The sequence below is a fragment of the Magnolia sinica genome, chromosome 14, assembly GCF_029962835.1.
Source record: "Magnolia sinica isolate HGM2019 chromosome 14, MsV1, whole genome shotgun sequence".
Taxonomy (NCBI): Eukaryota; Viridiplantae; Streptophyta; class Magnoliopsida; order Magnoliales; family Magnoliaceae; genus Magnolia; species Magnolia sinica.
In genome coordinates, this window is record NC_080586.1 from 7,600,730 (window position 1) to 7,628,174 (window position 27,445).

The window sequence follows — 27,445 nt, forward strand, 5'->3', positions numbered from 1 at the left end:
AGGGGTTTAGAAAGGGTTTTGGCGAGGACCCTAAAAAAACTCCCTTCTTTAATCTGTTCTTCGAAGAAATTTTCGGAGAAAAAATCGACGAAGATCGAATATTTCTGGGTTTTCTGAATCACCCATCATCCATGCTGAAGGTTCTATCATCTTCCTTTCGGATGCAGAGATTTTGTGCGGATTTTCCCCCGAATTTCAGGCATGGAGGAGAAGGAAAAGCTCAATTGCTTCGGGTGTTGGGCTCGCTGAGAAGCTTGAGTGGAAGGAATCATGGTTTATGCAAAAGGGTATTTTTCTGTTCGGAATCTGGAGACGGGTCGGATCCGGTGGATGCTAAGCCGGCGCCGGAAGCTGAAGCTACTGCTGCTGAGAATGCGGAGGAAGTCAACTCAAAAGCCTCGTCTGCAATCGTGCCCACGAATCCCCGTCCCGAGGATTATCTAACAGTCAGTGTCTTCTCTTTTTGTTCAAAATAGAATTTTTGGCCTTTTGGGTATTTTGGGAATCGGTTTTAGTTTCTTTTTAATGGGCCAGTTCGATGTATTGTCGTTGGTGGGTTTCTTCTTCTTCCTTTTTTCCTGATGGATTTACTGTTTTTGTTTCATTGAGAATGTTGGATGCCAATGTGGTATTCTGTATACTATGTTTTCTGGGTGAAAAACAATCACAATGCATTAAGTTACGTTATCTGGACGAACAAAGAAAATGGTTTTGAATTTGCTGCGTCCGGCATGGATGTGCGTTTCTTACCAAAACATGATTGAATTGATTAGTTAAAATGTGATTGCTAGATGCACTCAGCACTGTAAGAGTTTCACATCTGTAATGTGTTTTTGTATGGCGGAACCTTCTTTATCTATTGGGTATGTACTCTACTAGCTGATTCTCATACTGTGGGTTTAATGCAGTTGTCTAGAAGGTCCTTGTGCTTGCTATATTGACCAGGAATCCAGTCAATAGGGAGTTGCGTTTAGGCTTTGCTTTTTTTCTTTGTTTTTTAGGTAGGTAACCCAAGAGAGAACGAGGCATATGGTAATTTCATATTTCTTGCTTTTGAATATTCGCTACACATTTTTCATACATGTCATTATTTGAGAGAAACCATCATGAAGACTTGCTTTATACCACATTCACTTCTAAAATCTGTTTCTTTTTCTGTGTTTCCCCATGTTACCTAAATCGCCAACCCCTTGTATGTTTTCTGTTCTGAATCACCTGATCTGGATTATGGGTCATGTGTCCTGGATCACTATTTTTACTGACCTGAAATTATGGTTATGTTCTTCTTGTGTTGAATCATTTGTAAACTTGTAATGTAAACTTATAGTTTGAATGTAGAGATTTATACTTTGGTTGATGCAATAGCATGTGTATAATACATACTATGCATGTAGGTCTAGAATAATAAGATTCGTCAATCGTATATAAATTAGAATATCAATTTGTATATAAAACTATATTTCCTATATTCAATGTATGCATTGGAAGCTTGGAGCGATCCACGTGATCCTACCCAATGTAGAGATTTATACTTTGTTGATGCAATAGCATGCATATAATATCATGATTCATACAATGTGTGTTGGTCTACAATAATAAGATTATCAATCATATATAAATTACCATACCAATTTGTACATAAAAGTATATTGCCTATGCCTAGTGTATGCACTGGAGTGATCCATGTGATCCTTCCCCTAGTATACCTCTCTTGTCCCCAGGCTGTTTACCCATACCTAAAGGTTTTCCTAATTGGTTTTCTCCATGGATAAACTCAACCTAGGTACGATAAGATTCAAGTTGGCTAACTTTTGATCTCAGGTCTTGATTTTCAGATTTAACTGGCTCAAGTTCAAATTCAAGACCTGCATAATTCCTTAAAATCTCATAAAGATTAGACTTAAGATTTTCCTTTGCTTGAACCATGGAGAAATTTTCAGATTTTACTTGTTTTAGTTGGTCAGCCAATTGATTCTTTTCAGCCTTTACTCGACTTAACATTTTTATAATTTTCAAACTTTTCGTGAAAAGCCAGTTGTAGGCATCTTGTAATTTGACATCTCCTTTATTTTCTTCTTCGGAGGATGTCTCTTCTTCTTCTTCTTCTTCTTCTTCGGTATTATGATCAGAATCTTCTCCTATGTCTTTAGTCATAGGGAGTAGTAGTGTGGAGGCCATTGGAACTCGTAGAGACCCGAGGTCTCATCATTATGGGAATCCTCAAAATTTGATTCAGACTCCTCAGAATCATCCCATGTTGCTGCCATAGCCTTTACTTTTGATTTAATTTTACTAGTGCATTCGGAGGCAATATGACCATAACCCTCACAGTTGTGACATTGAGTTTCTTTCAATTTTTTGAAAGATTTACCTATGCACTTAAGGTCAACCGATTTACCCTTTTTGCCACAACTTTTTCCTCTATTCTTCTTGAAGAATTTCATGAGGTTTTTAGTGATTTCGGACATTTCTTCATCGTCTTCATCATCATCATCATCATCATCATCGTCCTCTTCAAATTCAACTTTCTCGTGCCTATGTGAATACTTTTTTGGACAATGAATTTGTTTCTAGGAGTTTTAAAGTGTAGTTCAAATGTACGTAGGGAATTTACAAGTTTTTCTACTTTCATGCTATCTATATTCCTACACTCTTCTATGGAGGTTATTTTGGAGGTGAATCTCTCCAGTAGAGACCTAAGTATTTTCCTACAAATGTGACTCTCGGGGATTCGTTCTCCTAAACCCCATATGGTGTTACAAATATAGTTCGATTTAGAATAAAAATTCATAAAAGTTTCATGCCCTTTCATCTTAATATTTTAAAATTGTGTGGTTAAGAGCTGAAGCTTTGATCACTTAACTGTGCTAGTTCTCTTGTGGGTGGTTTCTAAAATGTCCCACGCTTGTTTTCCAATTTCACATGTATAAATTATTTTAAATTCATCCTGGAAAATGGCATAGTATATAGCGTTGAGAACTTTGTCATCATAGCCATATTTAGCTCCCTTATCAATACTCCATTTGGATTTATTTTTGGGAGTGGTAATTGCGACACCGTCTATCACGATTTGTTCCACCTGTATATGGCAACCTTGTTCTATAACTTCACAAACCATATGGTCAAGGGATTTAAGAAATATCTTCATTCTAACCTTCCAATGGGCATAGTTGGACCCATCAAAGTACGGTGGTCGTGAGACGGAACTCCCCTCGTTGTTAGACATCATTCTAAAGCTCCTATGGATTAAACTCTAGACGAATAAATCCTTAAAGAGCAGCCCGCTCTAATACCAATTGAAATTGCGCAGTTATTTAAAACTAGTACCGTGATGTGGAAGCTTAGAATTATGGCTAAGTCCTATGGAGGACCGGGGGGTTGAATAAGACCACTTAAAGTTATTTACCAATTAATTCAATTAAGTGAGTCTTAGAACATAGACTATAAAGATACAACTACATGTGCAAAGAGTCTATGGCATAAGATAGGAATATCAAGTGTGTGTGCACTAAATTAAACACCTAGTACACAATCTATTCATGCATCTATAATAAATAAATTGGACACGAGCATAAATAGAATTGCATACACATCATCAATCGCAGACACAAGGATATAGGATGGTTTGGCTAAATCATTACTCCACTCCTGGATGACAAACTCAAACTCAAGTTTTCAATGGTTTTCTATAGGTTAACCACTAACTTCTACGGACCTACGTACATTTCCGCTGGAGGTTCACACGAAGACTTACAAAGGTTTTCTATAGGCTCGCCAATAACCTTTACATACACACCCATTGGTGGCTCACACAGAGACTAAGAAAGGCTTTCTATACGCTCACCAATGACATTTATGTACACTTGCTGGTGGCTCACATAGAGACTTAGTTGAGTTTGAGTTTGAGTTCTTTTTTTAAAAAAAAAAATTAATTAAAATTTTTTTTAATTTTTTTTAAGGCAACAAACTGAAAATGCATTAAAAAGAAGGAACGGATACAAGAGACGAAAAGAAAGAAAAACCAAAAAACAGAAAAAACAGCAAAATGAAAGGCCCAACTACTGAGGTAGCAGAAGGCACCTAAGGACCTAAGAAACTAAAATCCACTACTTTCAGAGTTTTAACACTAGCAGCCCATTCAATCACCAAAAGCTTAGCCCTAGAACCGACAGACTTAGCAGAAGAAGAAGAGTTGTTGAAACATCTATTATTCCTTTCTTCCCACACAACCCACCAGATGGCGAGAATGGTCGTACGCCATATCGTAGTCTTTGATTTCCCAAGCTTGAGCCCATTCCAAGCAACCAGCAAATCGGTGGCTGAGCAAGGAGAACACCAATTGACCGAGAAACGATGACAATACTCTTCGATAATGGAGGATATGAACACACAATGAATCAACAGATGATTCACCGATTCTGCCTGACGCATGCAACTTAAACAAATAATGGTGATCGGCATTCCTCTCTTGGCCAAGTTATTAATTGTAAGAATTCTATTGCGACCCACCGACCACCCAAAACAAATAACTTTAGGCCGCACCTGAAACTTCCAAATACACGGAGTGGCGACATAGTGATCCTGCTTGGTTGGGTAAATAATCTTATAAAGAGATTTAATAGGGAAAGCGCCAGATTTCTCCAACGGCCAGACGATACTGTCAGACAGAGAGGGAGAGATCAAAGAATGATATATATACTCCAATAGATTCACATACTCTATAGCTCCGCTATCAGAAAGATTTCAAGTGCATCTGATGTCCCAAATTGTGTCCACTGACGTGGTATAGCAACAACTATTTATAAAAATTCCTTTTGAGTTTCAAACTTTATACTCAAATCTACATAAGTCTTGAGTATACAATGGACTCAAAATAAACTCTTACTAGTTAGATGAGCCCGGGTGATAGCGCCTGTCTTGAGATACTCAATCAATCTTAATGCGGCTTCTCTTTAGCTCCACCGATCTTTGAGGTGAATCTTCTTCAGCTCCTACGATCGGCTACCTTGCAATGATGTACCTATGAGGATCCTAAGATAATGGGATGGTGGTGTAAGCTCCCACAACTAATGGGATGGTTTTAAATGGGTATTCACTTATATGGGCATTCTAGAGGATGATTAGACAAAAGATTTACCTATATGATTAGTGTCTAACCTCTAGAGAATGCAAGAGAACATGTACATCTTCAAATGGAGCTTGGAATGCTCATTAGAGTGATAAGTCATAAGGAAGATGATACAAATCTCTTTGGTTTAGAGTCTAGAAGTATAGGATAGGAGTTGTATGCATAGAACCTCTAAAACCACAAAAAAAACATCTCATTTGCAAAGGTCCGAGTGCCAAATTTATAGAGAAAATGCTCTAAAGGATCTTTAATGGCTAACTATCTATTTGATCGACACGAATTGATACTGTCGATTGGAGTCTTGATTCAATCGAAAAACTCTTGATTCAATCGACAGAGCTCTGATTTCTTCTATTTTGGTTTCCAACCATCAGAAGCTTTGTACCTCTTTCAAGCCTAGCTAAACATGTTCTTTTTATAGACTAAGGCTTGAGATGACGAAGCAAGGTTTACTTATTTGAAATATATTATTTAGAGGTAGGTTGTTTTGGAACTTAAGGGTCTTCAGGGCTAGTTTTACCAAAGCACATCAATTTACATGCGTCTTCAAGCCTTGATGTTGCCAAATCTTCAAGTCTTCGGTTGTCCGTGTCTTTCAATGGGGGCTCAATCGACTCCAGATGCACAGACTCATGTTATTGACAAACTGAGGTACTAACAGAAGCCGCTTCAAAGCATAAGACAAATTTTCTGAGGTTGTCGACATACGTCATGTCTATATTATAGAAAAGAATCGTATCGTCCACTTATTGTAGGTGACTAACTTGCACTCTTGCCTTCCCCACTTTGAAGCTGCTAATTGAGTCATTATCTTCAACTTAACGAAGCATCATGCTGAAAGCTTCCCCAATGACGACAAAGAGATACGAAGATAAAGGGCCGCCTTGCCTATTGTTGTGGGACGCCTTAAAGAAATCAAAAGGTGATCCATTGATGAGGATTGAAAACGAAGGAGATTCAATGCACGCTTGATCCAACTTCTACACCTTGGGCCCCAACAAGTCTCTGAAGTATATAATCTAAAAATTTCCAATTTACGTGTTTATAGGCTTTCTCTATATTGACCTTACAAACTAACCCACTCTCCCCTTCCCTGTGCCTTGAGTCAATACATTCATGAGCTATGAGGGCTTTATCCAGAATCTGTCTACCTGCTATGAATGCACCTTGATTTTCAGAGATGATCTTGGATAAGACACTCCTAAACCTCAGGGAAAGAGCTTTGGCTAAGATCTTATAAGGACTTCCAATTAGACTTATTGGCCTAAAGTCTTTCAAAAGCTTCGCTCCTTCTATCTTGGGAATGAGTGCAATGAAGGTAGCACCAATATCTCTAGAAAGACGCCTTCTATCAAAAAATTCTGAAATGAAGTCCATTACATCTTTTCCAACTGTCGACCAAAACCTCTGAAAGAACATCATGGGGAAACTATCAGGGCCAGTAGCCTTATCACCACACATTGAGTCAACTGCAAGTTTGATTTCTTCCTATGTAAAAGGCTTCTCAAAAGAATCAACCTCTTCCATAGAGAGCGAGGGAAAATGAAGATTCTCGAGTCTCGGTCTTCTCCAATCATCGCAATAAAGCAAAATTTTATAATATCGAACAAGAGAGTCGCACAATTTTTCTTTATCTGAAATTCTCACACCATTCAATACCAAGTTGTTGATTCTATTAGCTCGGGCTCAAACACTCGCCATGTTATGGAAAAAACGTGTGTTCTTGTCCCCTTGTTTAAGCCATAAAGCCCTAGATCGCTGAAGCCACTTAATTTCTTCTTCTCTAGAGAAGAAATTGTACTTAGCTGATAAATCTAGCCTTTTAGCCCTTTCCTCTTCCAACAATTGGCTCACGTCTTCTTTAAGATCAACATCATGACTTCTAGCCACACTTGATTCAAATTCAGTTGCCCTAGCACCCAAAAGGCCAAAACTTCTTTCTTCCAGATTTTAATTTTTCTTTCAACAATCTAAGCTTTTGACCCAATCCGAGCCTTGCATACCTTGCAACTATAAAGAAAGACCACCATTCCGAAATCAGATTGGTTCGGATTTTGGCCAAAATTGATTCGAATTCAACTTCCCTAGCACCTAAAACTTCTTTTAGATTTTATTTTTTCTTTTAACAATCTGAACTTCTAACCCCATCTAAACCTTGCATACCCTGCAACTGTAAAGGAAGACTACCACTACGAAATCATATTGCTGAACCCTTCTATTTCTAGTGAAGCTAGCTCGAATCTGAAGGGTTTTGGGCCCCAATTTTCGTTGACAACTTCTAAAACAATTGGCCTATGGTTAGAGATCACTCTCGGCGGACCACATTGGTTGAAAAGGCAGAATTTTTCGATCCAGTCACATGAGAGAAGGAATCTATCAAGCCTCAAGAGGATAGCTTTTGACTGGTTGTTAGACCAAGTGAATCTGGCATCCCCAAGAGGAAGATTGACTAAATCATGAGAAGCAACCCAATCTGAAAATTTACACATACTATTGTTTACCCTGCCCCCATTGGATTTTTCGAAAGAGAAACGCATGACGTTGAAGTCACCTCCAATGCACCAAGGGATATCCCACCGCTGCCTTACTGATGAGAGCTCAGCCCACAATTTGGACATTGTTAAAGGTGACCTGTTTCAGTTCCAATCCGAATTTTGGTAGAGATGTTGGCTCTAGTTGGAACTGGGTGCTTTTTTTATTGCAATCATACCAAAAGTGGAAGGAGCCGATATCTTTAAAAAAAGAGAGAAAAAAGTAGAAGCCAAGGGCTTGCGAGATTTTAGACCCATAAGTTTTATAAGGGCCACGGATATAAATATTGGTATCGTATCGGTCGATACAACCTTATCGTATCCGAATTGGCACGAGCCGATACGCGATAGGAGATGATATTGGTCCGATACGAAAAAATTGACCCGTATCAGCCGATACAGGCTGATTCGCTTATAAAAGCCTAATTTTGATTATTTATTTTTTTTTCAAAATTTCACACATCTTCTTCTTCTTTTTTTCACTTAAACCATGGAAAAAGCTTAAAAACTTATTTTAGGCTAGATCTAGACTTATTTTGGGATCAAAACAAATGATTTGAATGGGATTCGACGAATGAAAGCGAAGTGGACCATTATGGGAAAAATCAGAAAGAATGGTAAACCTTCACTTTCTTTTTTATATTTTCATCTTCTTTTTGTTATATTCAATGTAATGGCCCATTGTTCACCAAATCATGCTTGATTTGTGTTTAATTAGGGCCCATTTAGTTGACCTTCAACAAATCAAATCAACAAACAACATTCTCATCAAAGAATGGTCCAATACACCATTGCATACATGATATAAAAAAGAAGAAGAAGAAGATAGATTCTTGAATATCTCATTTTTTTTCCCCTCTAATTTTCTAATGTTTTTCCATATTATTTTGCTTTTTAAAAAAATCTGACCGATATGGGCTGATACGACCCAGATACCGATATGCGACGCCGCATCATATCATTTTTCCGCTGGGCCAATACGCCGACCGATACCGACAACATTCAGAACCATGAGAAGGGCTCCCTACAAAATACTTGCCAAAATCTCAAGCGGTGCTAGGTCATGTTTACTCCAAACCTCAAGGTGCATTCGTGGTGGGAAGACAAATTTTGGATAGTACTCTAATTGCTGGTGAGTGCTTGAATTCACAGTACTGGGAGAGGAAAATGGTATCATCTGTCAGTTGGATATTGAGAAGGCTTACTATCATGGGAGTTGGAGCTTCTTGGATTATATATTGGGGAGGATGGGCTATGGTCAGGCATGGACAAGCTGGGTTCAAGAATGTGTGCGATCGGCTAGATTTCCCCCTTTTCCAATAGCTCCCCCAAGGGATTCTTCTAGGCGTCGCGAGGTCTAACGTAGTGTGATCCTTTATCCCTCTTTCGTTTTGTAGTGGTGGCAGAAGCTTTTAGTAAGATGTTGGGAGGGGCCATTCGGTAGGGTTGATCAGTGGCTTTAATGTAGAGAATGCTAACTTCAATATTTCACACCTCCAGTTTGTCGACGATATGATTCTTTTTTGTGTCATAGACACTGAGAGGGTGAATAAACTTACGAAGATTGTGAGGGGTTTTGAGGTTATGTTGGTATTAATAGTTAACATTCTCAAGAGTGAGATAATGGGTATCCGTACATCTAAATAAGAAGTGGAAAGGTTGATGGAGGTCTTCGAGTGTCGTGCTAGGTCTCTTTCCTCGTCTTTTCTTGGGCTTCCCTTATGCATTGGCAAGTTGGCCAAACACGTGGGACAAGGTAATTGAGATGTTGGAGAGGAAGTTATCAAGGTGAAAGAGTCGTTATCTTTCTCTGGGGGGAAGACTTACGCTAATTAAGGCAGCTTCTTTGAACCCACCAATCTATTTTATGTCATTGTTCAAATGCTTGAAGGAGGCAGTGGAGAGATTGGGTAGATTGTGGCAAGATTTCCAATTGTAAGACACTGACATCAAGAAAAAATTTCACCTACTTGGTGAGACAAGGCGTGTAAACCGTATAGGGAAGGGGGTGTAGGGATAAACAAGTTGGAGCAAATGAACCTAGCTTGAAGTTGCTTTGGAGGTTTGGGGTGGAAGAAGGGAGGTAGTTGCTTGTAAATGTGGGGTCTAAGGAGGGCGGTGGGTGAAGGATTCATCTTTATATAGAGCCTTCGGGGTTGGAAAGCAGTTCGTAGAGTGGCGATTATGTTCAAGGAGCATATTAGGTTCTCTTGTGGTGACAGGCAAGAGATTCAATTCTGGCAAGATCTGTGGGTTGGCAAGAGGCCCCTTTAGGAGGAGTTTCTATCGATTGCTTTTCTATTGGGAGATGCTTTTCCGTTTCTAGTGGTTCCGTTGTGTGGTCTCCCCCTTGTAGAAGGAACATGTCGGATGAGGAGGTGGAGATATTCTCTCGTCTCTTGGACTAGCTCCTCTAAGTTAAACCAGCGTTGGGCAGGAGGGATTTGATGGTGTGACCCTTGGTCAAATCTGGCAAGTTCTCCATGCGATCCTTCTATAGGTTTATCACCGATCTTTGGGCGGGAGGTGCGTAATCACAACTCATATGTGGTCCTATGGTGTACCTCCAAAGGTGGCAGCCTTTGCTTGGTGATCTGGATGGAAAAGGGTGCTCACTATTGACAACCTGCAAAAGAGGTCGATTGCCATCCTTAATTGTTGTATCATGTGCATGATGGATGCGGAGACAATGAACCACTTGTTCATCCATTGCGTGTTCACTCACAAGGTGTGGGACAGGTTCCTCTTTATGACCCCTCGGGTGATGTCGTGGTCTATTGAAGAGCTTTTCCTCGCGTGGCATGGGGGAGGTGCTGTGAGTGAAGGAAAGGTGGTGTGGAGGTAAGTTTTGTTAGCAGGCCTTTTGGTGTTATGTGGGGAAAGGAACAACCAGTCCTGGGATAAGAGTGGTTCTTTAGGAGTTATGGGGGTAAAGGAACAACTGGTCCTTCTGAGATAAGAGAGGTTCAGAAGCGGTTGTGTTCGGCAGGGCTTAGTTAGATGTTGTTCCATTGGTCAAAATTCACTAATAATAGTTCTTTACCTTTCAAAAAAAAGAAAAAAAGAAAAAAAAAAAGAGAGTAGAATTTTGCCATTTCTTGTTGCTTAACTATGTGGTACATTAGTTACTTTTTGCATATTAGTGAATATGATTCTCAAAGTGCTGGCTATTTGCTTTCTTTCTGACATAATTTTTTGTCTTCTTTTTTGGGTCCTCATCAGATTCCTGTTTTGTGCTTTTGTTGCAGGTTCTTGCATTGCCCTTGCCACACAGACCTTTATTTCCTGGTTTCTACATGCCAATCTATGTGAAGGTATGCATTGCATCGCGCTTGAGTTTGATATTCACTTTGCCCCTCAAAACCACCCTTTTTAGTTGTTTTTACCAGAACTATTTTGGGTTTATTAACTTCTACATTTGTTTACAACCACCATAAGGTTTGCTATTCACATGCTATGTCTTCTCAAAATATCAAGAAAATATTTCCCTCATTGGTAGGCATGGTCCGCATGGAAATTAATATTGATTTAGAGTGCCACTCACCTAGAGATGGAACCTATAGACCAGTTGTGACTCGTTTGTAATCAACTGACCATTGGAATCGGTGAAGGTGCACTTTTCAAGGGATGTCTTGTTTCATTCTCCACTGATACTGAGTAGACTTGGTATAGGATGATGTTTAAAACTGTGTTTGTAAAACCATATGCCATTTTGATTTACTGACCTTTACGAAACTCTACATATGTGGGTTTTGGCTTCTCATTTATTAATATACGCTCCTTTTTTTTTTTTTTGGTGTGTTTTTGCAACTTGTACTTTCTTATCCTCCCCCCTGTAATGAGTGTCTAAGGAATGGCATTAGCGATATCTCTTGAGCTTCTGTTTAGGGGAGGAAAAAAAAAAAAAAAAAACTCTTGACCTATATTGTTGCCCGTGACATCTAGAAGGATAATTCAATTGAAATGTTCTCGCAGCGGTTTTTATTTATTTATTTTACTTTTTTTCAGCCTTCTCACAGTATGGTTTGAGTTCTCCTGCAGGATCCTAAATTGCTAGCAGCTTTAGTAGAAAACCGTAAAAGACAAGCTCCATATGCAGGTGCATTCCTTCTGAAAGACGAGCCGGGAACTGATCCTAGTCTTGCAACTGGTTCGGAAACAGAGAAAAACATATATGATCTCAAGGGAAAAGAATTATTCAACCGTCTCCATGAAGTTGGTACATTGGCACAGGTATCTCTATTTCAGCACAAAGGTTGAATGGTCTTGTAGTTCAGTGTATCAGAAGCATAGAATATGCGAATGAAATGTCTTTTGGATGGTCATTCTCCATAAGATTCATTTTATTGTTAATTTGGGCCAATCAGATAACCAGTATACAAGGGGATCAGGTCGTTCTTATTGGCCATCGGCGATTACGAATAACAGAGATGGTATGTTTTTTTTTTTTTTTTTGGGGGGGGGGGGGGGGGGATAATTATAGGCCTATTGGATTATTTTGCTTGATTTTTCAACAAATTACATTTTCCATAACAAAACCTACTTTTGTTTAGGTTGGCGAGGATCCCCTTACCGTGAAAGTTGATCATCTCAAGGTATGTTATATCTGTCCTGTTTTCTTGCCGATTTTCCATATTTCTGTTGTTTTTAATAAGATGTAATGGCATGCAAGTATTTCCATGCATTCTATGTAAGGTTTTTAAATTAGTGTATCAAGTATTGTATCATCCACCACTGATACGGCTCCTTATCACCCCTGTATCTGGCTGTTTCAGGCCAATACAACTGTATCATTCATGCGTAATACCAGTACTATTGGGCAATACTTACTGGTTTCGGTCTATTCTTTAAACCTTGATTCTATATTCATGAAATTAGACCAGTTTTTGGAGGATGGATGTTGCATGCATGGCAATGCCGTTGTACTAGCTGAGTTGAAAGTTTCCATTGGTAGGCATGGTATTAGACTATTAGTATGTGTTTTCTGTGATGTTTCACTAGCATCATTCATGTGTAATACCAGTACTTATTGGGCAATACTTACTGGTTTCGGTCTATTCTTTAAACCTTGATTCTATATTCATGAAATTAGACCGGTTTTTGGAGGATGGATGTTGCATGCATGGCAAAGCCATTGTACTAGCTGAGTTGAAAGTTTCCATTGGTAGGCATGGTATTAGATGCCCCACCCCCCCCCCAATGCTGGGAAGATCACATATTTTAGACACCGTTGTTTTCTAAATTTATCTTCAACTTTTGTTCATTGTCAGCATGTCATATCGTCCTTCAATGGTTATTTTCACATTGATCAGGATTTATTCTTTCAATCCAGTTCGATGACTTCATTCCAAAGTTGACTAGTTTTTTACTGGAGGCTCTGAGCTACCATCTAAATTAAAGAAATACAAGACTTTCTTCTCAGAAGAAGAAGAAGAAGAAGAACACAATTCATTTTCCTCCCTTCTCTGTATAATGAGACCTAGACGACGTACACTAGTTGTTTCAGATGTACTTGAACTCAGAAATCGCATGCATCATTTTAATTTTATTGGCTTCTTAAGGCTGTTGTAATTGAATATTTATATCAACCTTTACTTGGCATGTTTTGCAGGATAAACCATATAATAAGGATGATGATATCATAAAGGCTACCTCCTTTGAAGTTATATCAACCTTGAGAGATGTTTTGAAGACGAGTTCCCTTTGGAGAGATCATGTTCAAACATATACTCAGGTGCACTAGTTTTCTTCAAATAGTCAGGTTAAATACTTCTGTTTGTTTGATGCAGTGACATGCTTTTGGGGTCCGTTTGGATGCACTCTTGAAATGGGCTTTTGATGCCTAAATGCAGTTTTAACTTTTAAACCAACTGCAGTTCATGTTGTGCATTTCAATGACCTTTCTCAAATCCCGTCTGATTGCCACTCATCAAAATCAGGGCACTAAAAAGCCCATTTTCTGAAAACCAAGCGGATTAATTTTTGACAAGTCAACTGTGTGTGTGTGTGTGTGTGTGTGTGTGTGTGTGTGTGTGTGTGTGTGTGTGTGTGTATATATATATATATATATATATATATATATATATATATATATATATTTGAAAGGTAACACTTCCAGGCATTGAACCCTGGATCACTCACACACGGCACTGTTTCCATCAGCTCATCCAACTAATTTTGTTAATACCACAGTTTCAGGAAAACCCCGTTTGGAAGTTTTATCCAAACGGCCCCTTAACCCAGCCCATGTGAGATCTAGTTTCATGCCTGAGGCCTTTCATGTTTAACTCTGATTATGTTCCTGCCATGCATTTGGCTGGTGCTGTTGATTTCTTTTACTTTCCGCGCAGTTTATTCTGATCTCAAGCTGGCAAATATTCCATAAAGCAAAATGCTGACCTAATTTTCAGCTGTTTATCGGCACTTGAATTCTCAGGAGATTTTCAATTTTTGGATACATTTGAAGTATTTTTCAGATAATTAAATAATCAGAAGCAAAATGATTAAGGGAAGGAGAAATAAATAAGGGAATAAAAGAAATAAGCGGTAAAAAATGAAATAAAAGAGTTTTTGTTTTCATGAGTTCATCGCTAAAGTATATTTTTGGTTATGAAGTTAGACGGAGAATATGCAATATTTTCCAATTTTTTAATGTATTGCATAAAATTCTTGATATTTTCAAATTATCACGGTTATTTATTACTATGCGACTGAATACCCAGTCCAAAGCTCCTTTTTTCCTACTTGGCACCTTCATCTAGCCAGTGCTCCTTTCCATTTATCTTCTGTTTTTCTGTCCACCTGCTAATGTTTGTGTCGTTGGTTAACTAACTGGATCCTTCTGTACGGTTTGTCTTGCAATTTCACTAAATGAGTTTGCTAAGCCTACACACGTGTGGAATAAAGCTCATTTACACGCCAAACTTGTGCCATCATGGCTTTATAGGTCCGAGATCCAATCCATCCATCAGAATGGCACCACTATATTGATTCCCTACCTCAAGAGTCAGGTTGATCCACTGGTCTGGTGGGCTACAGTCTGCAAAACAAATTCATGGCTTTGAAAAACTTAGCTGAAGTTTTCTAATCCTTCCTCCGGTTCTAAGTACTGGGGCCCACTTGCTCGTTGGACCAGATTTTAGTTTTGGGAACATATGTAAGAGGTCAAACCAATATGATGGATGTTTTAGATCTCGGACGTATGTGCTATGCTGTCATGTGGGGCTTGTACATGAACTTCATTGCACATGCATGTGCACTTAGCAAAGCTCTTCCCTAAATTCTTTTGCACAAGTAGATTTGCTTTCTGTGATTTCTCTTTTATGTTGATATTCAGTTGGACTGTGGACTTTTTGTTTGAAAATCAAGACATAGAAATGCCATTTTGTCTAAACTGTCCTGATGAAAATATTATAATATTGGTAGTGCACCTTGGACTTTGATCAGTTGGGAGCAGATTAAGTTACAAGTTGGTTCTAAGGGGAGTACGCAAGGAATTCAATATTATATATTGATTAAAAGAAAAGAAAAGAAAAAAAAAGATACAAATGCATATACTCTTTAATAAATGTACAATTGTTGAAATTTGGTGTACATGAAAAAACTGGCTTTATACTTAAGTACATACAATCTGATATCGTATTATTGATAATTGCAGCATATTGGTGATTTCAACTTTCCAAGGTTAGCAGATTTCGGAGCAGCTATATCAGGGGCAAACAAGTTGCAATGCCAGCAAGTGCTTGAAGAACTCGATGTAAGATGCATGCGTATTTTATAGCGTCATTGTAATGTTTCATGGGTTGAAACAAATCAATGATTTGATTGAACACTCACAGAAGATAAGTTAATGGGCGAGACCTAAGAATCCATTCACACGTTTCTACCACCGTCCAGGGACAGTGCGAGATGTGTGCACTGACTCTCAGTGCATACTGGGCACACAATCTTCTCCCCAATTTCATGTACTAACTAGCATATCTACTGCACAATAAATTGATACCGAAATGGGATTGACCCACTTACAAGGAATCGTGTTGATAATCCATTCAGGTATACAAGCGCTTAAAGCTGACCTTAGAATTGGTAAAGAAAGAGATGGAGATCAGCAAGATACAGGTAGTTCTTGCCCCAAGTCATTTTTTTATTGTATTTCTACATTTAGCCCTCTATTTTCTGGTGATGATTGATGAAGGATCAGTTGATGCCTGTTCCTTCTCACCTTTTTCTGGGCTGTGTACTAGGAATCAATAGCAAAAGCAATTGAAGAAAAGATAAGCGGCGAGCAGCGGCGTTACCTGTTGAATGAGCAGCTTAAAGCAATAAAGAAGGTTGGATGATCTGTGTAACTCATAATTCGGAACTTTCAAATTACTTATTTCAATTTTCTTTTCAATCAGCTGCATGCTATTGGTCTGTGGTCATAACTTACTTTAGAAGAACAACTTGGAGAATAAAATGCTCATCATTTGTAAAAGTAAATTTGGGAAGGGTTTTTCACATCTGTTTTTCCAATGAGACATTAATCATTTCTGTTTTTATTGTTTTCTTTAACTCCTAAATAGTTCATGCATCATATGCGAGTAATTAGTGAATTATTCAATATTTTACGAATTATGCAAAAAACTTATATAGAAAATTTATCGAATTGCAATCTTTTCAATAAGTTGAAAATTTTGTAACCATGGGGGGAACTGAACTGCGAGTTCATTTGGTTGGATGGTTTGCTTCATCAGAATTCTACCCTTGCAGGGATTTAACTTCATTTGTCTTGACCCAGGAGCTCGGTTTGGAAACGGATGACAAAACAGCCCTTTCAGGTTTGTGCTAGAGAACCTTTACTCTTCAGTCGCAAAACAACTCAACTATCCAAAAGATGGTTTTATACATGCTCAGATGGTTGCTGCTGGTCCTCAATCTCTATTCTTCCTCTCCTGCAGCAAAGTTTAGGGAGAGGCTTGAACCAAACAAGGAGAGATGCCCACCCCATGTTTTGCAAGTTATAGAAGAAGAGCTCACAAAGCTGCAGCTACTAGAGGCCAGTTCCAGCGAGTTCAATGTCACACGTAACTATCTCGATTGGCTGACCGCACTGCCTTGGGGAAACTACAGGTTTTTCATCGATTAGTTTTTGCTTCTATACTTTCTTCTTCCTGCAAAGGAAAATTGTTTCGGTTCTATCAGCATACTGTGCTCATTTTCTGGTACTAAGACCATCGAAAATTTCTTTTAACTGAAACAAAATATTTGTATAAGAATAAGAGAGGTGCTATTACGCCGCATGCGCATAAAGTTCCGTTTAGTGCCATGCTCCACTTCATGCACGGCAAAGATGAATGGTGATCAGGATCTGTGGGCCACCAGGTGGATTGCCATAGCCCAAAAACATATTGACCAGACAACTCTGACCATACTGTGGTTGTCAGTTTTCCCTGTTAAATGTGTGCATTCCTCCTTTTTAGTTAACCATTGCCTGTTCTTGAAGGTACTGATTATTGTAAGGTTACTAAAATCTTGCCCTTTAGGCCATAGCCCATCAGACCAAATCAACCATAATGATCACCATGAAGGTTTAAGCAAGTGCAACGTGTAAGGTATATGTGTTCCAGAACACACTTCATGGGACTCCATTAGGGCCTGTTTGGACAGACTGCCGACTGCTGACTGTGGGAGGGTACCACAGCCAGATAAGTTTCTGAAATCTTGTCGATTTGCCTACTAAATCATCGGGTGGGTCCCAAACTATCGATTGTGGGTGGGATCCAAATGGGCTTCAAAATCAGTGTATTGTCTCCGAACCCTGATTGTGACAGTGTGTCCAAACGGGCCCTTAAGTGCTCTTGTTATGGTAGCTTTTTCTCAAGAGCAAAGTTAAGTTGATGGAAAAATTTGAGTCGTGCTTTGGGAAGTTATGCTATTCACTTCAACTCCCAAATCAAGATTTTATTTGTTGGCCCATTTTCTAAGCCAATAGAGAAAGGTAAGAGTAAGCTGTAGTACTGTACAAATCAAGAGATTCACTTCATATTGTAAGTTCTAGCAAACTGTGCTGGTATTTACTTGCTAACACTAGGTAAGAGTAAGCTGTAGTACTGTACAAATCGAGAGATGCACTTCATATTATTGGTTCTAGCAACCCGTGCTGGTATTTATTTTCTAATACTCTTGGAGTGTCTGATTTTTTATTATTATTATTTTTTTTTTTGAAAGATAGTGTCTGAAACAGTGTTGGGTGACTTACTCTGTTGAGAATATGTACAGGGTAAAGTTGTGTGCCAAATCGGTTACGTATCGGCCGTATCGGCCGATACGTAACGGTAACGGTGCGAACTGTTACCCGTTTCGGGGCCGTATCGGCCGATACGTAATGGTAACGGTGCGAACCGTTACCCGTTTCGGGGCCGTATCGGCCGATACGATTTTTGGTACCCGTATCGGCCGATACGGGCCCGTTACGGGGTGTAACGGCCGTAACGGGCCGTTACGGGCCGGTAACCTTTTTTTTTTTTTTTTTCATTTTTAGCTCATTTTTTGCTGTTTTTTTTAAACCTCTTGCTTCCAAACTGTTTTTCACTCCTTCTACTATTAATTTCGACCAACCTTAGCTAGGTATTTGAGATAAAAACACATTATATTACAGATTTTTTTGAATCAAAGCTCGGTGGGCCATTTTTCAGAAATTCGTCAAAAATAGGTATTTATACTTTTTTTAATATGTTTTGCTGTTTTAATCATGTCATATAATGTGTTAATCATAGTAGAACATGTTAATGTACATTTTACAGATTTGGGGTGCCATTTAATAATTTTTTAATATTTTTTTCTATTTACGCATGAATTTTGGCCCCTTTTTTTAAAATTCGAAAAATCAAATTTTAATGGTTGTTTTGCTGTTTTAATCATGCCATTTGATGTGTTAATCATAGTAGAACATGTTAATGTGCATTTTACAGATTTGGGGTGCCATTTTATATTTTTTTAATATTTTTTTCTATTTACGCATTTATTTTGGCCCTTTTTTTGAAAATTCGAAAAATCATTTTTTAATGATTCTTTTGCTGTTTTAATGACGTCATATGATGTGTTAATCATAGTAGAACGTGTTAATGTGCATTTTACAGATTTGGGGTGCCATTTTATATATTTTTTATATTTTTTTCTATTTACGCATTTATTTTGGCCCTTTTTTTGAAAATTCGAAAAATCATTTTTTAATGATTTTTTTGCTGTTTTAATGATGCCATATGATGTGTTAATCATAGTAGAACATGTTAATATGCATTTTACAGATTTGGGGTGCCATTTTATATTTTTTTCTATTTACGCATTTATTTCGGCCCTTTTTTTGAAAATTCGAAAAATCATTTTTTAATGATTCTTTTGCTGTTTTAATGATGTCATATGATGTGTTAATCATAGTAGAACATGTTAATGTGCATTTTACATATTTGGGTGCCATTTTATATTTTTTTTTATATTTTTTTCTATTTACGCATTTATTTCGGCCCTTTTTTTGAAAATTCGAAAAATCATTTTTTAATGATTCTTTTGCTGTTTTAATGATGTCATATGATGTGTTAATCATAGTAGAACATGTTAATGTGCATTTTACATATTTGCGGTGCCATTTTATATTTTTTTTATATATTTTTTTCTATTTATGCATGAATTTTGGCCCTAAAAAATAATTGCAAACACCTAAATGTAAGATATTTTCATATTACATTCATTCTAATATATCTATCATTGACAGTAGATAGTTAGAAAATTAAATATATGAATTTTGTAGTCAAATTCAGGTTATCTGGTTCATAAATTCATCAGACAGTCCGATACAACTTCTCACCAAAGAGTGGACCGTTACACCACCATAAACATGTTCCAATTTATAAATGAATGCATATTTGGAATGCTTAGAATATTCCGGATTTAATTCATATTTTTTCATATTTTTTTGGCAAAAAAAAAATTTTTGCGCCGTTACGGGCCGTTACGCCCCCGTATCACCGTTATGCCCCCGTATCCGTATCGGTTTTGGAGGTCACCGTTACTCCAACCGATACCGATATGGGACACGGGGCACGGATTGGTCAAAACTCAAAAGTTAATACAGCATTTTATTTTACTGTGATTTCTTGTGCCATGTTAGTGATTTTCTTTTAGCAGTTATGGGGTTGGTTATGATATTGTTATGTGGTTACCGCACTGTTCTAACACTACAAGGCAGAAACAGTTTTTAGATCTATAGATGCCATTTCAACTTGTTTTTTCATTAGTTTTTCAAATAGGCTCCAATGTTCTTAACCTTTTATCTTGATTCTTAACTGCCCCTGCCCCCACCTAGTTTCTTCCTTTGAAATTTGTTCCTACAAAAAATGTCTGAATTCAAACTCGACTCATTTGTTTCATTGTATTGAGCTTACCTGAGTGTCCTGTGCTTGACCTCATGCACCGATAGAATGTTCTCGAGCATTGGTTCCTAATCCTTGTACTTCTAAATTGTAATATTCCGATATATATATATATATATATATATATATATATATATATATATATATATATATATATATATATATATATATATATATATATATATATATATATATATATATAGATAGATAGATAGATAGATAGATAGATAGATAGATAGATAGATAGATAGATAACATTCTGTGCTCATTTTTTGCTACTTCCATCGAAAATGCAGTGACGAGAACTTTGATGTCCATCGTGCTCAAATAATACTAGATGAAGACCATTACGGTTTATCTGATGTTAAGGAGAGGATATTAGAATTTATAGCTGTTGGAAAACTCAGAGGAACTTCACAAGGTCAGTATGATCCGTTTTTTCGATGATTAGTAATTCCTTTGTTGATAAAGTTATATGCTTTGTAAATAGTTAAATTTGTTGCTTTTCTCTATTGTTTTACAAACTAATCGTCTGGCGTTTTACCAATTGCAGGCAAGATCATTTGTCTTTCGGGGCCTCCTGGAGTGGGTAAAACAAGCATCGGTCGTTCAATCGCACGTGCCTTGAATCGGAAGTTCTATCGATTTTCTGTAGGAGGCTTGGCTGACGTTGCTGAAATCAAGGTACTGCAAATGCCTTACTGAGGCTATTGATTGCAGATGAGCCTATCACAAACAAAAATGTTATTTGGGATAATCCATTTGAATAGAATTCAGTCGTTTGCATCTCTAACTTTTCAAAAATATATTAGGGGCATCGTCGGACCTATATTGGTGCTATGCCGGGAAAAATGGTCCAATGCCTCAAAAATGTGGGAACAGCTAACCCTCTTGTTCTAATTGATGAGATTGACAAGGTATTTACTAATTCATGTTTTTTTATTTTTTTTATTTAAATTCCTTTGTTGGCTACTTTTTATTAGGATTACATAACAAATAATTATGTAGGATCAGTTCAATGACCCATTTTCTCTGCTGATACTGTATGTTACAGTTAGGAAGGGGGCACGCTGGTGATCCAGCTAGTGCTTTGTTGGAGCTTCTCGATCCTGAGCAAAATGCAAATTTTCTCGACCACTATCTTGACGTTCCCATTGATGTATCCAAGGTATGACCCCACAGAAAATTATTGCAATTATATCTGTGCAATATTTTGGCTCCATTTCTTCTGCTTGTGTTTAAACTTTATAGCACTTTACTCACATGAAGTAGAAAACATGTGGAGCACATGGTATGCACATTAGATAGTCTGGATGGCCATTTAATAAACAAAAAACATGCTTAAATGTTCATCTTTAATTCAAACCACCATGCTGTTTATTTCTGTATTAGTCCATGATGAGGTGAATGGATACTAGAGCACTGAGTAATTCCATCTCCTACATTCATGCTGTTATTTCTTTTTCATGTAGCTATTGCTACCTATTTTGGTTGGCTACAAAATCCTTCATGTTTTTCTTTATCCTTTTTCTCACTCTCTCAGTTTATCATACTAATGGTAGTTTTATTTCAACTCAGTGGTTATTTATTCAATGGAAGTAAACCTGGATGTGACATATCAGGTGGTAAAGGAGGGTTGATGTTAGGTGGGCTACTGGTTGTCAGACTTTTGACAAGCAGTCATTAGAGTTCTTGTTTAATCTTGATTGTTGAAATGAGATTCATTAAGGCATAGCTGGGACATAGATATGATGATGATGATGATCATAATTACCACCACCACCATCAGATAATCATAGATACTCTCAACTACAACCAATAGATTGTTCGTCCACTTCTGTCATATACCCTGACAGCTCTTCTTTCTCTGGTTTCATTACAGGTTCTTTTTGTTTGCACGGCAAATGTAGTGGAGATGATACCTAATCCTCTCTTGGATAGAATGGAGATAATTACCCTTGCAGGTTATATCACCGACGAGAAGATGCATATTGCTAGGGACTATTTGGAGAAGACAACACGGGAAGCATGTGGCATCAAGCCTGAACAGGCACAACTCCTTTGATTGAACAATAATCATTTTTTTTTATAAAAAACTTTTGATTCCATTGTGGCATGTGGATTGGGTTGTTGCTTAGGCACTGAGTTGAGTTCGATTGGCTCAGCTTGCTGCTTTGTCGGTTGTCAGTAGATCGGTTCTTTTAAGATGGTCTGTAATGCTGGCGATCAAATGGCTTACTGGTCCCAAGCTGAATCGTGAAGATATGGGTTATTCTAAAGAGTAATGATCTCATACAGGCATTGTAATTTGTATGTGAACCTTCACATTCATCATCATCTTTCCTGCTAATGTGACATATGTAAGACATCTGAGTAAGTGCCAAAAAAGGGCCACACCATGTAGATTAGCTTCCATGAAATCAGTCCAATCCACTGATTAGGTGGTCCACACCTGTCTGTTGAGTCAGATCATTGCCTCTCCATTGATTTCAATGGTATGGCCCACTCAGTGACTCGGTGAGTGGACCAGCCTGATTCACCTTGCCACAGGCGATCTTCATGGGTCCACCATTTGCATGGGTAGTATATCCTCTGCACGTGTCACATTGACAAGAGTGACAGGGCTGTATGTATGCAAAAGTTCGTATACACTGTCTTAGTGTGATAATTTCTCTATTCTAAAATGTAAAAATGGTATCTTGGTATTTGTAATTACCAACCATAAAACTCTAAAATCTCAAAAAATAATTTGGTCCAGGTTGAGGTGACTGATGCAGCTCTTCTTGCACTGATTGAAAGTTACTGCCGGGAAGCAGGTGTGCGGAATCTACAGAAGCACATTGAGAAGATATACCGCAAGGTTTGCCTTTTGCTATCAGGCTACTAGTTCTCAGTTGTCTTCACTGTCTTGCAGAATTTCCATATTCCTTTCTTACATTTGAATTTGAATTTGATCAGCGTTACTGAAATATTCCTGTCAAGATTTCTATTTCTTCCGATATATTTTTAAAATTATTATTATTATTATTATTATTTTTTAATTTCATCCTGTCACCATCTTCGGCTGAAATTTGGGTTTCTCGGTTAAATCATCTGTACTAATATTTTTGCTGTACTTACCGAAATGGTTCAGCTGGAATATCAGTTCTTTTCTGAGTGTCATTTCAGTGGAGTAGGATGGGCTATATCCCAAAATTCATACCAATTGGGCTAATTCACCTTGGATTTGAAGGATGATTTCAGGGGAAAAATGGACGATCAAAAGAACTTCTGCTGTCTTAACTATCTGTCTTCTGTCCTGGAAAGCACTCCAATAGGATGGTAGGGTGGTCCAATCGGTGCGAAATTTGTGGTATGGCCCATCCAATGTGGGGTGTATCTGTTGATCAGTTTATATATACAAATCAAACGCTCCCTATCCTTGTTTCAATGGGATTTGTGATCACCCTCCGATCTTAATACAATGCTTTTGATGCCCAGCAGATTGCTCTGCAACTTGTACGGCAAGGAGTACCAAATAAGCCGGCTGCAACCGTCAGTGCTCAGGGTGTGGAACCCACCGAATCCAAAGAGATATCTGTGGAACAGTCAAGTGAAGCTGTAGCCGAAGGAGAGAAGATTACGGAACCAGCAGAAGCTACCAGTCATGAACAGGCCAGTGAAACCTCCACAGAAGCTGACCAGATGCAGACAAGTCTCCCTGCAGATCAAACTCCAAGTCCGTTGGATCGACCCTCCAATTTAAAGGTATCGGATAAAAAAAACCAATACACATGGTTTTAAGACTCGGCCGAGTTGGGTGCGACTTAGACAAGTTGACTCAGATTAGACACTACATGATCTGTTTCGATACCACGAGTCACATGCCCGAGTTGGGCCAATACACCCTTGACTTGGGTGAGTCATGACTCGACTCAAGACAGAACGAGTTGATTCAAATCTCCTAGTCTAAAAACCATGCTAATACCCCATATGAAAGATTAGGATAAGCTGGCCGCATACTTGCACATATTCATTACCCCATGTTATTTGAATCTTATGGACAGGACAATTCGGAAACTGTCGGTGCCCAAGAAATGGACGATGGTACAAAAGTTGAGAAAGTTGTAATCGATCCTTCGAACCTGTCTAATTTCGTTGGGAAACCAGTCTTCCATGCCGAGCGTATATATGATCAGACGCCAATAGGTGTCGTGATGGGTCTTGCATGGACTGCAATGGGCGGTTCAACACTCTACATAGAGACCACCCAAGTTGAGCAAGGGGATGGAAAAGGTGCGCTGCATGTGACTGGGCAGCTTGGAGATGTCATGAAAGAGAGTGCCCAAATCGCTCATACTGTCGCTAGAGCAATATTGCTTGAGAAAGAACCAGATAACCCGTTCTTTGCAAATTCCAAGTTACATCTCCATGTGCCAGCAGGTGCTACGCCAAAGGATGGCCCCAGTGCTGGCTGCACCATGATCACCTCAATGATGTCCCTAGCTACGAAGAAGCCTGTCAGGAAAGATCTTGCCATGACGGGGGAAGTGACTTTGACAGGACGGATTCTTCCCATTGGTGGGGTACGTAATCTATAAAACCAAACTATCTATAGTTCTTAGTTCAAAAGGAAGCTTTTACCAGCAATCCTGTTTGATTTCTAGTACATGTTTTTTAAGTTTGGTTTAGAAGTTGGCATATTTCAAGGTGCATTTCAAGCCCCATTTAGTAGATGGCATCAATCCAAGAAACCAATGATCAGTGCACTTTAGTGATGGATCTGGCATGTCCAATTAGTGGGCCATATCTTGGATTGGTCATTACCCCCCCCCTAGAGAGAGAGAGAGAGAGAGAGAGAGAGAGAGAGAGAGAGTCGCTGTTTGAAGTTTATAACTATGCTACCCATAACCTGTTTTTGAATGATAAAAAACAATCTAAGGGTGATGGTATAGAAGGGGGGGAAAACTTATAGATCAAACAGTTAGAAACAGCGAATTGCTGGAATATTTTTCTGTTGCCACATCACTGAAGTGGTGAGTCGGTAGGTCAGTCCAGGTTCACTGATGTATTTGCCAATATTAGAAATATACTTTTTTTAATGGGCAGTTACTCCGAATCTTTTTCCCTGACTGTCCAATGATGAGAATAGATTGGAGCCTTATGTACTTCCAATTGCTACCCCTTTAGGCTGTGGCCCACCTGAGAAGTGGCCTGCAGATTGAGCAGTTTGGATCTTTCGCCATGTGCACCTGTCCAATGTCTAGTATTTCCCATTTTTACTAAGGAGGATTTATATAATCCTTGAACTGAGGATGCGCATGTATGCCCTTGGGTTTTCAGTTTCTCTAGTAGTGGGGCATATGGACCAGTGATCCAGAACATTTGTCTGATCCCACACTCACTACATCTCTTCTGAATGGTATATTTGTAAGCCACAATTTGATAGGTTAAGATTGTTATTCCGAGGAGACTGTTGGGGCATGCATGCTTCTTTGGGCCTTACAGACCAATGGTCTGGATCAGAGAACCATGGGTCCTACTTATACCAACTTGGAACTGATTCTTTTTTTTTTTTTTTTGGCATATTCATGGCATGGCGATCCTCTTTTACAAATTGGTCCTTGGCGTACTAACTGCCATTTTCAACTCGATAGATTAATTTTTGCATGATTCGTCCTAATATAACAGGTCAAGGAGAAGACCATTGCTGCAAGGAGGAGCGACGTGAAGGCCATCATATTCCCATCTGCAAACAGGAGAGATTTTGACGAACTCGCGGCGAATGTGAAAGAGGGCCTTGAAGTCCACTTTGTAGATGATTACAACCAGATACTCAATTTGGCCTTCAACACCGACCAAGACTCAGAGAAATAAACCATTGGATTTGCTCAGCTGCTGTGGGGCCCGAATCTTGATGCAGCTTAAAAGTTTTTTGTGGACATCAGATGCTTCATTGTCTGAGTCTCAAAAGTCCGAGTCAAGGCATCAAAGCCTTTTGGGTTTCATTCATTATTTACATCTTTTGATGCCTTTGTAAAATTCAAATCACCCCTTTGTAGCAATTGTAATGTCATTGGGAGGGGGCCACAGTTTTTTTTTCAATGGATAGAGTTATGTTATAAGCAGGCTTCATTTATTTTACAATCACAACTCCCGAGCGGTGCACACATTGATACCAGTGATGTGGACCGTTTAAACATGGTTGAAAATTTCAATGTGATGAGTAGTGTCATTTTGGGAACAGAAGGTATAAGGCTGCATTTTTTAAAAGATTTTCCAATGGGGGTATTTTCAGAATAAACTGTATGAAATAATGCAGCAATATTGCGCTACTTGTCATGGTTTATCTATTTATTTTTATTTGTCTGTGTTTTTTTTTTTGGATCTCTAATGAGGGGAAAAGATAACATACCTTGCATGGTGATTGCCATATGTATGAGCTATGTGGGCCCCACAGTTGATGTGTATGCAGAATCAAAACCATGCATCTAGTGAGACTTATGGGTACCATTCATCCCAAGAATCGTATGTAACAAAAACTCAGGTGGGACACACGACAGGGTGCAAAGTACAATTATGCTGACAGCTTATATATTCCCTTGTTGTGGCCCACTTAAAATTTGGATTTGTGTTTGGTTTTGGCATGTTCCTTAATCATGGTGGGGTGCACTTGATAACTGCGTTGGATGCGGCATATACACAACATAGTGGTCCCCACATTCGATTTGGAAGCTTCTTTGATGGGTAAGAGCCTTTTAATGGTAGAGATGCCATAGAATGCTTGACCCGAAATCTGAATGGTGTTCTTCATTTGGTATTTTTGTATAAGTGGAGACCCTGATTCAGTAATCCAGACTGCCGTTCTAATGGTCGCCGTATAGATAAAGAATCAGGGAGTGAGTTAGTACTCTGGCCAGTGTATGATGCTTGATATGCAGTCACTTAAAAAATGGACACATTGCACACTCAAATGTGGCTAAATCCAAGTTCCAAAATCTGATTATGGGCAATCCTATCGAAATCATGGGAGAGTTATGGCAACGATGACTGACTTTGGAAGCTGACTAACTTTGAAAGCTGAACACAAATCGATTTACATGGACCCATTTCCTCCATCTTCTTACAGAGCGTTGCGAATAAGAAGTCTCTTTAGTAGATTCAGTTAAAGAGTTCTTTCAATAGGGTAGCCATTCCCTACAATTGGAGCCATGTGGGGCAATGATGACTGACTTTGGGAGCTGACCATGAACTTTGGGGGAGGAGGTTAGGGTCACACTCCTAACACACTGCATAAGGACTATAATAAGATAAGCTAAGCCTCATTTGGCCACTCTAAGAGCAACCATTCACGGCTATTATGGAGAAATCCTTTACAAAGGAGAGCCGTAGTTACA

At 38.6% G+C, this 27,445-nt stretch overlaps 1 protein-coding gene across 1 annotated transcript; it reads left to right on the forward strand.

Moving 5' to 3' along the window:
• Nucleotides 1-26,423, forward strand: LOC131224812 (lon protease homolog 1, mitochondrial-like). The gene is made up of 20 exons (XM_058220214.1): nt 1-446; nt 10,908-10,973; nt 11,701-11,892; nt 12,027-12,092; nt 12,213-12,254; nt 13,271-13,393; nt 15,317-15,415; nt 15,712-15,777; nt 15,903-15,989; nt 16,439-16,478; nt 16,599-16,770; nt 20,366-20,490; nt 20,623-20,753; nt 20,882-20,986; nt 21,124-21,237; nt 21,952-22,119; nt 22,828-22,929; nt 23,553-23,816; nt 24,116-24,634; nt 25,740-26,423. The coding sequence occupies exons 1-20, from the start codon at nt 132-134 to the stop codon at nt 25,923-25,925; spliced, it is 2,982 nt and encodes a 993-aa protein (XP_058076197.1). The 5' UTR covers nt 1-131; the 3' UTR covers nt 25,926-26,423.
• Nucleotides 26,424-27,445: the final 1,022 nt, after the last annotated feature.

Coding starts and splice junctions, on each gene's coding strand:
- LOC131224812 (XM_058220214.1), top strand. CDS start 132: ATGCTGAAGGTTCTATCATCTTCCTTTCGGATGCAGAGATTTTGTGCG. Junction 16,771..20,365: donor CTGCCTTGGGGAAACTACAG/GTTTTTCATCGA, acceptor TCGAAAATGCAG/TGACGAGAACTTTGATGTCC. Junction 20,754..20,881: donor CTGACGTTGCTGAAATCAAG/GTACTGCAAATG, acceptor AAAATATATTAG/GGGCATCGTCGGACCTATAT.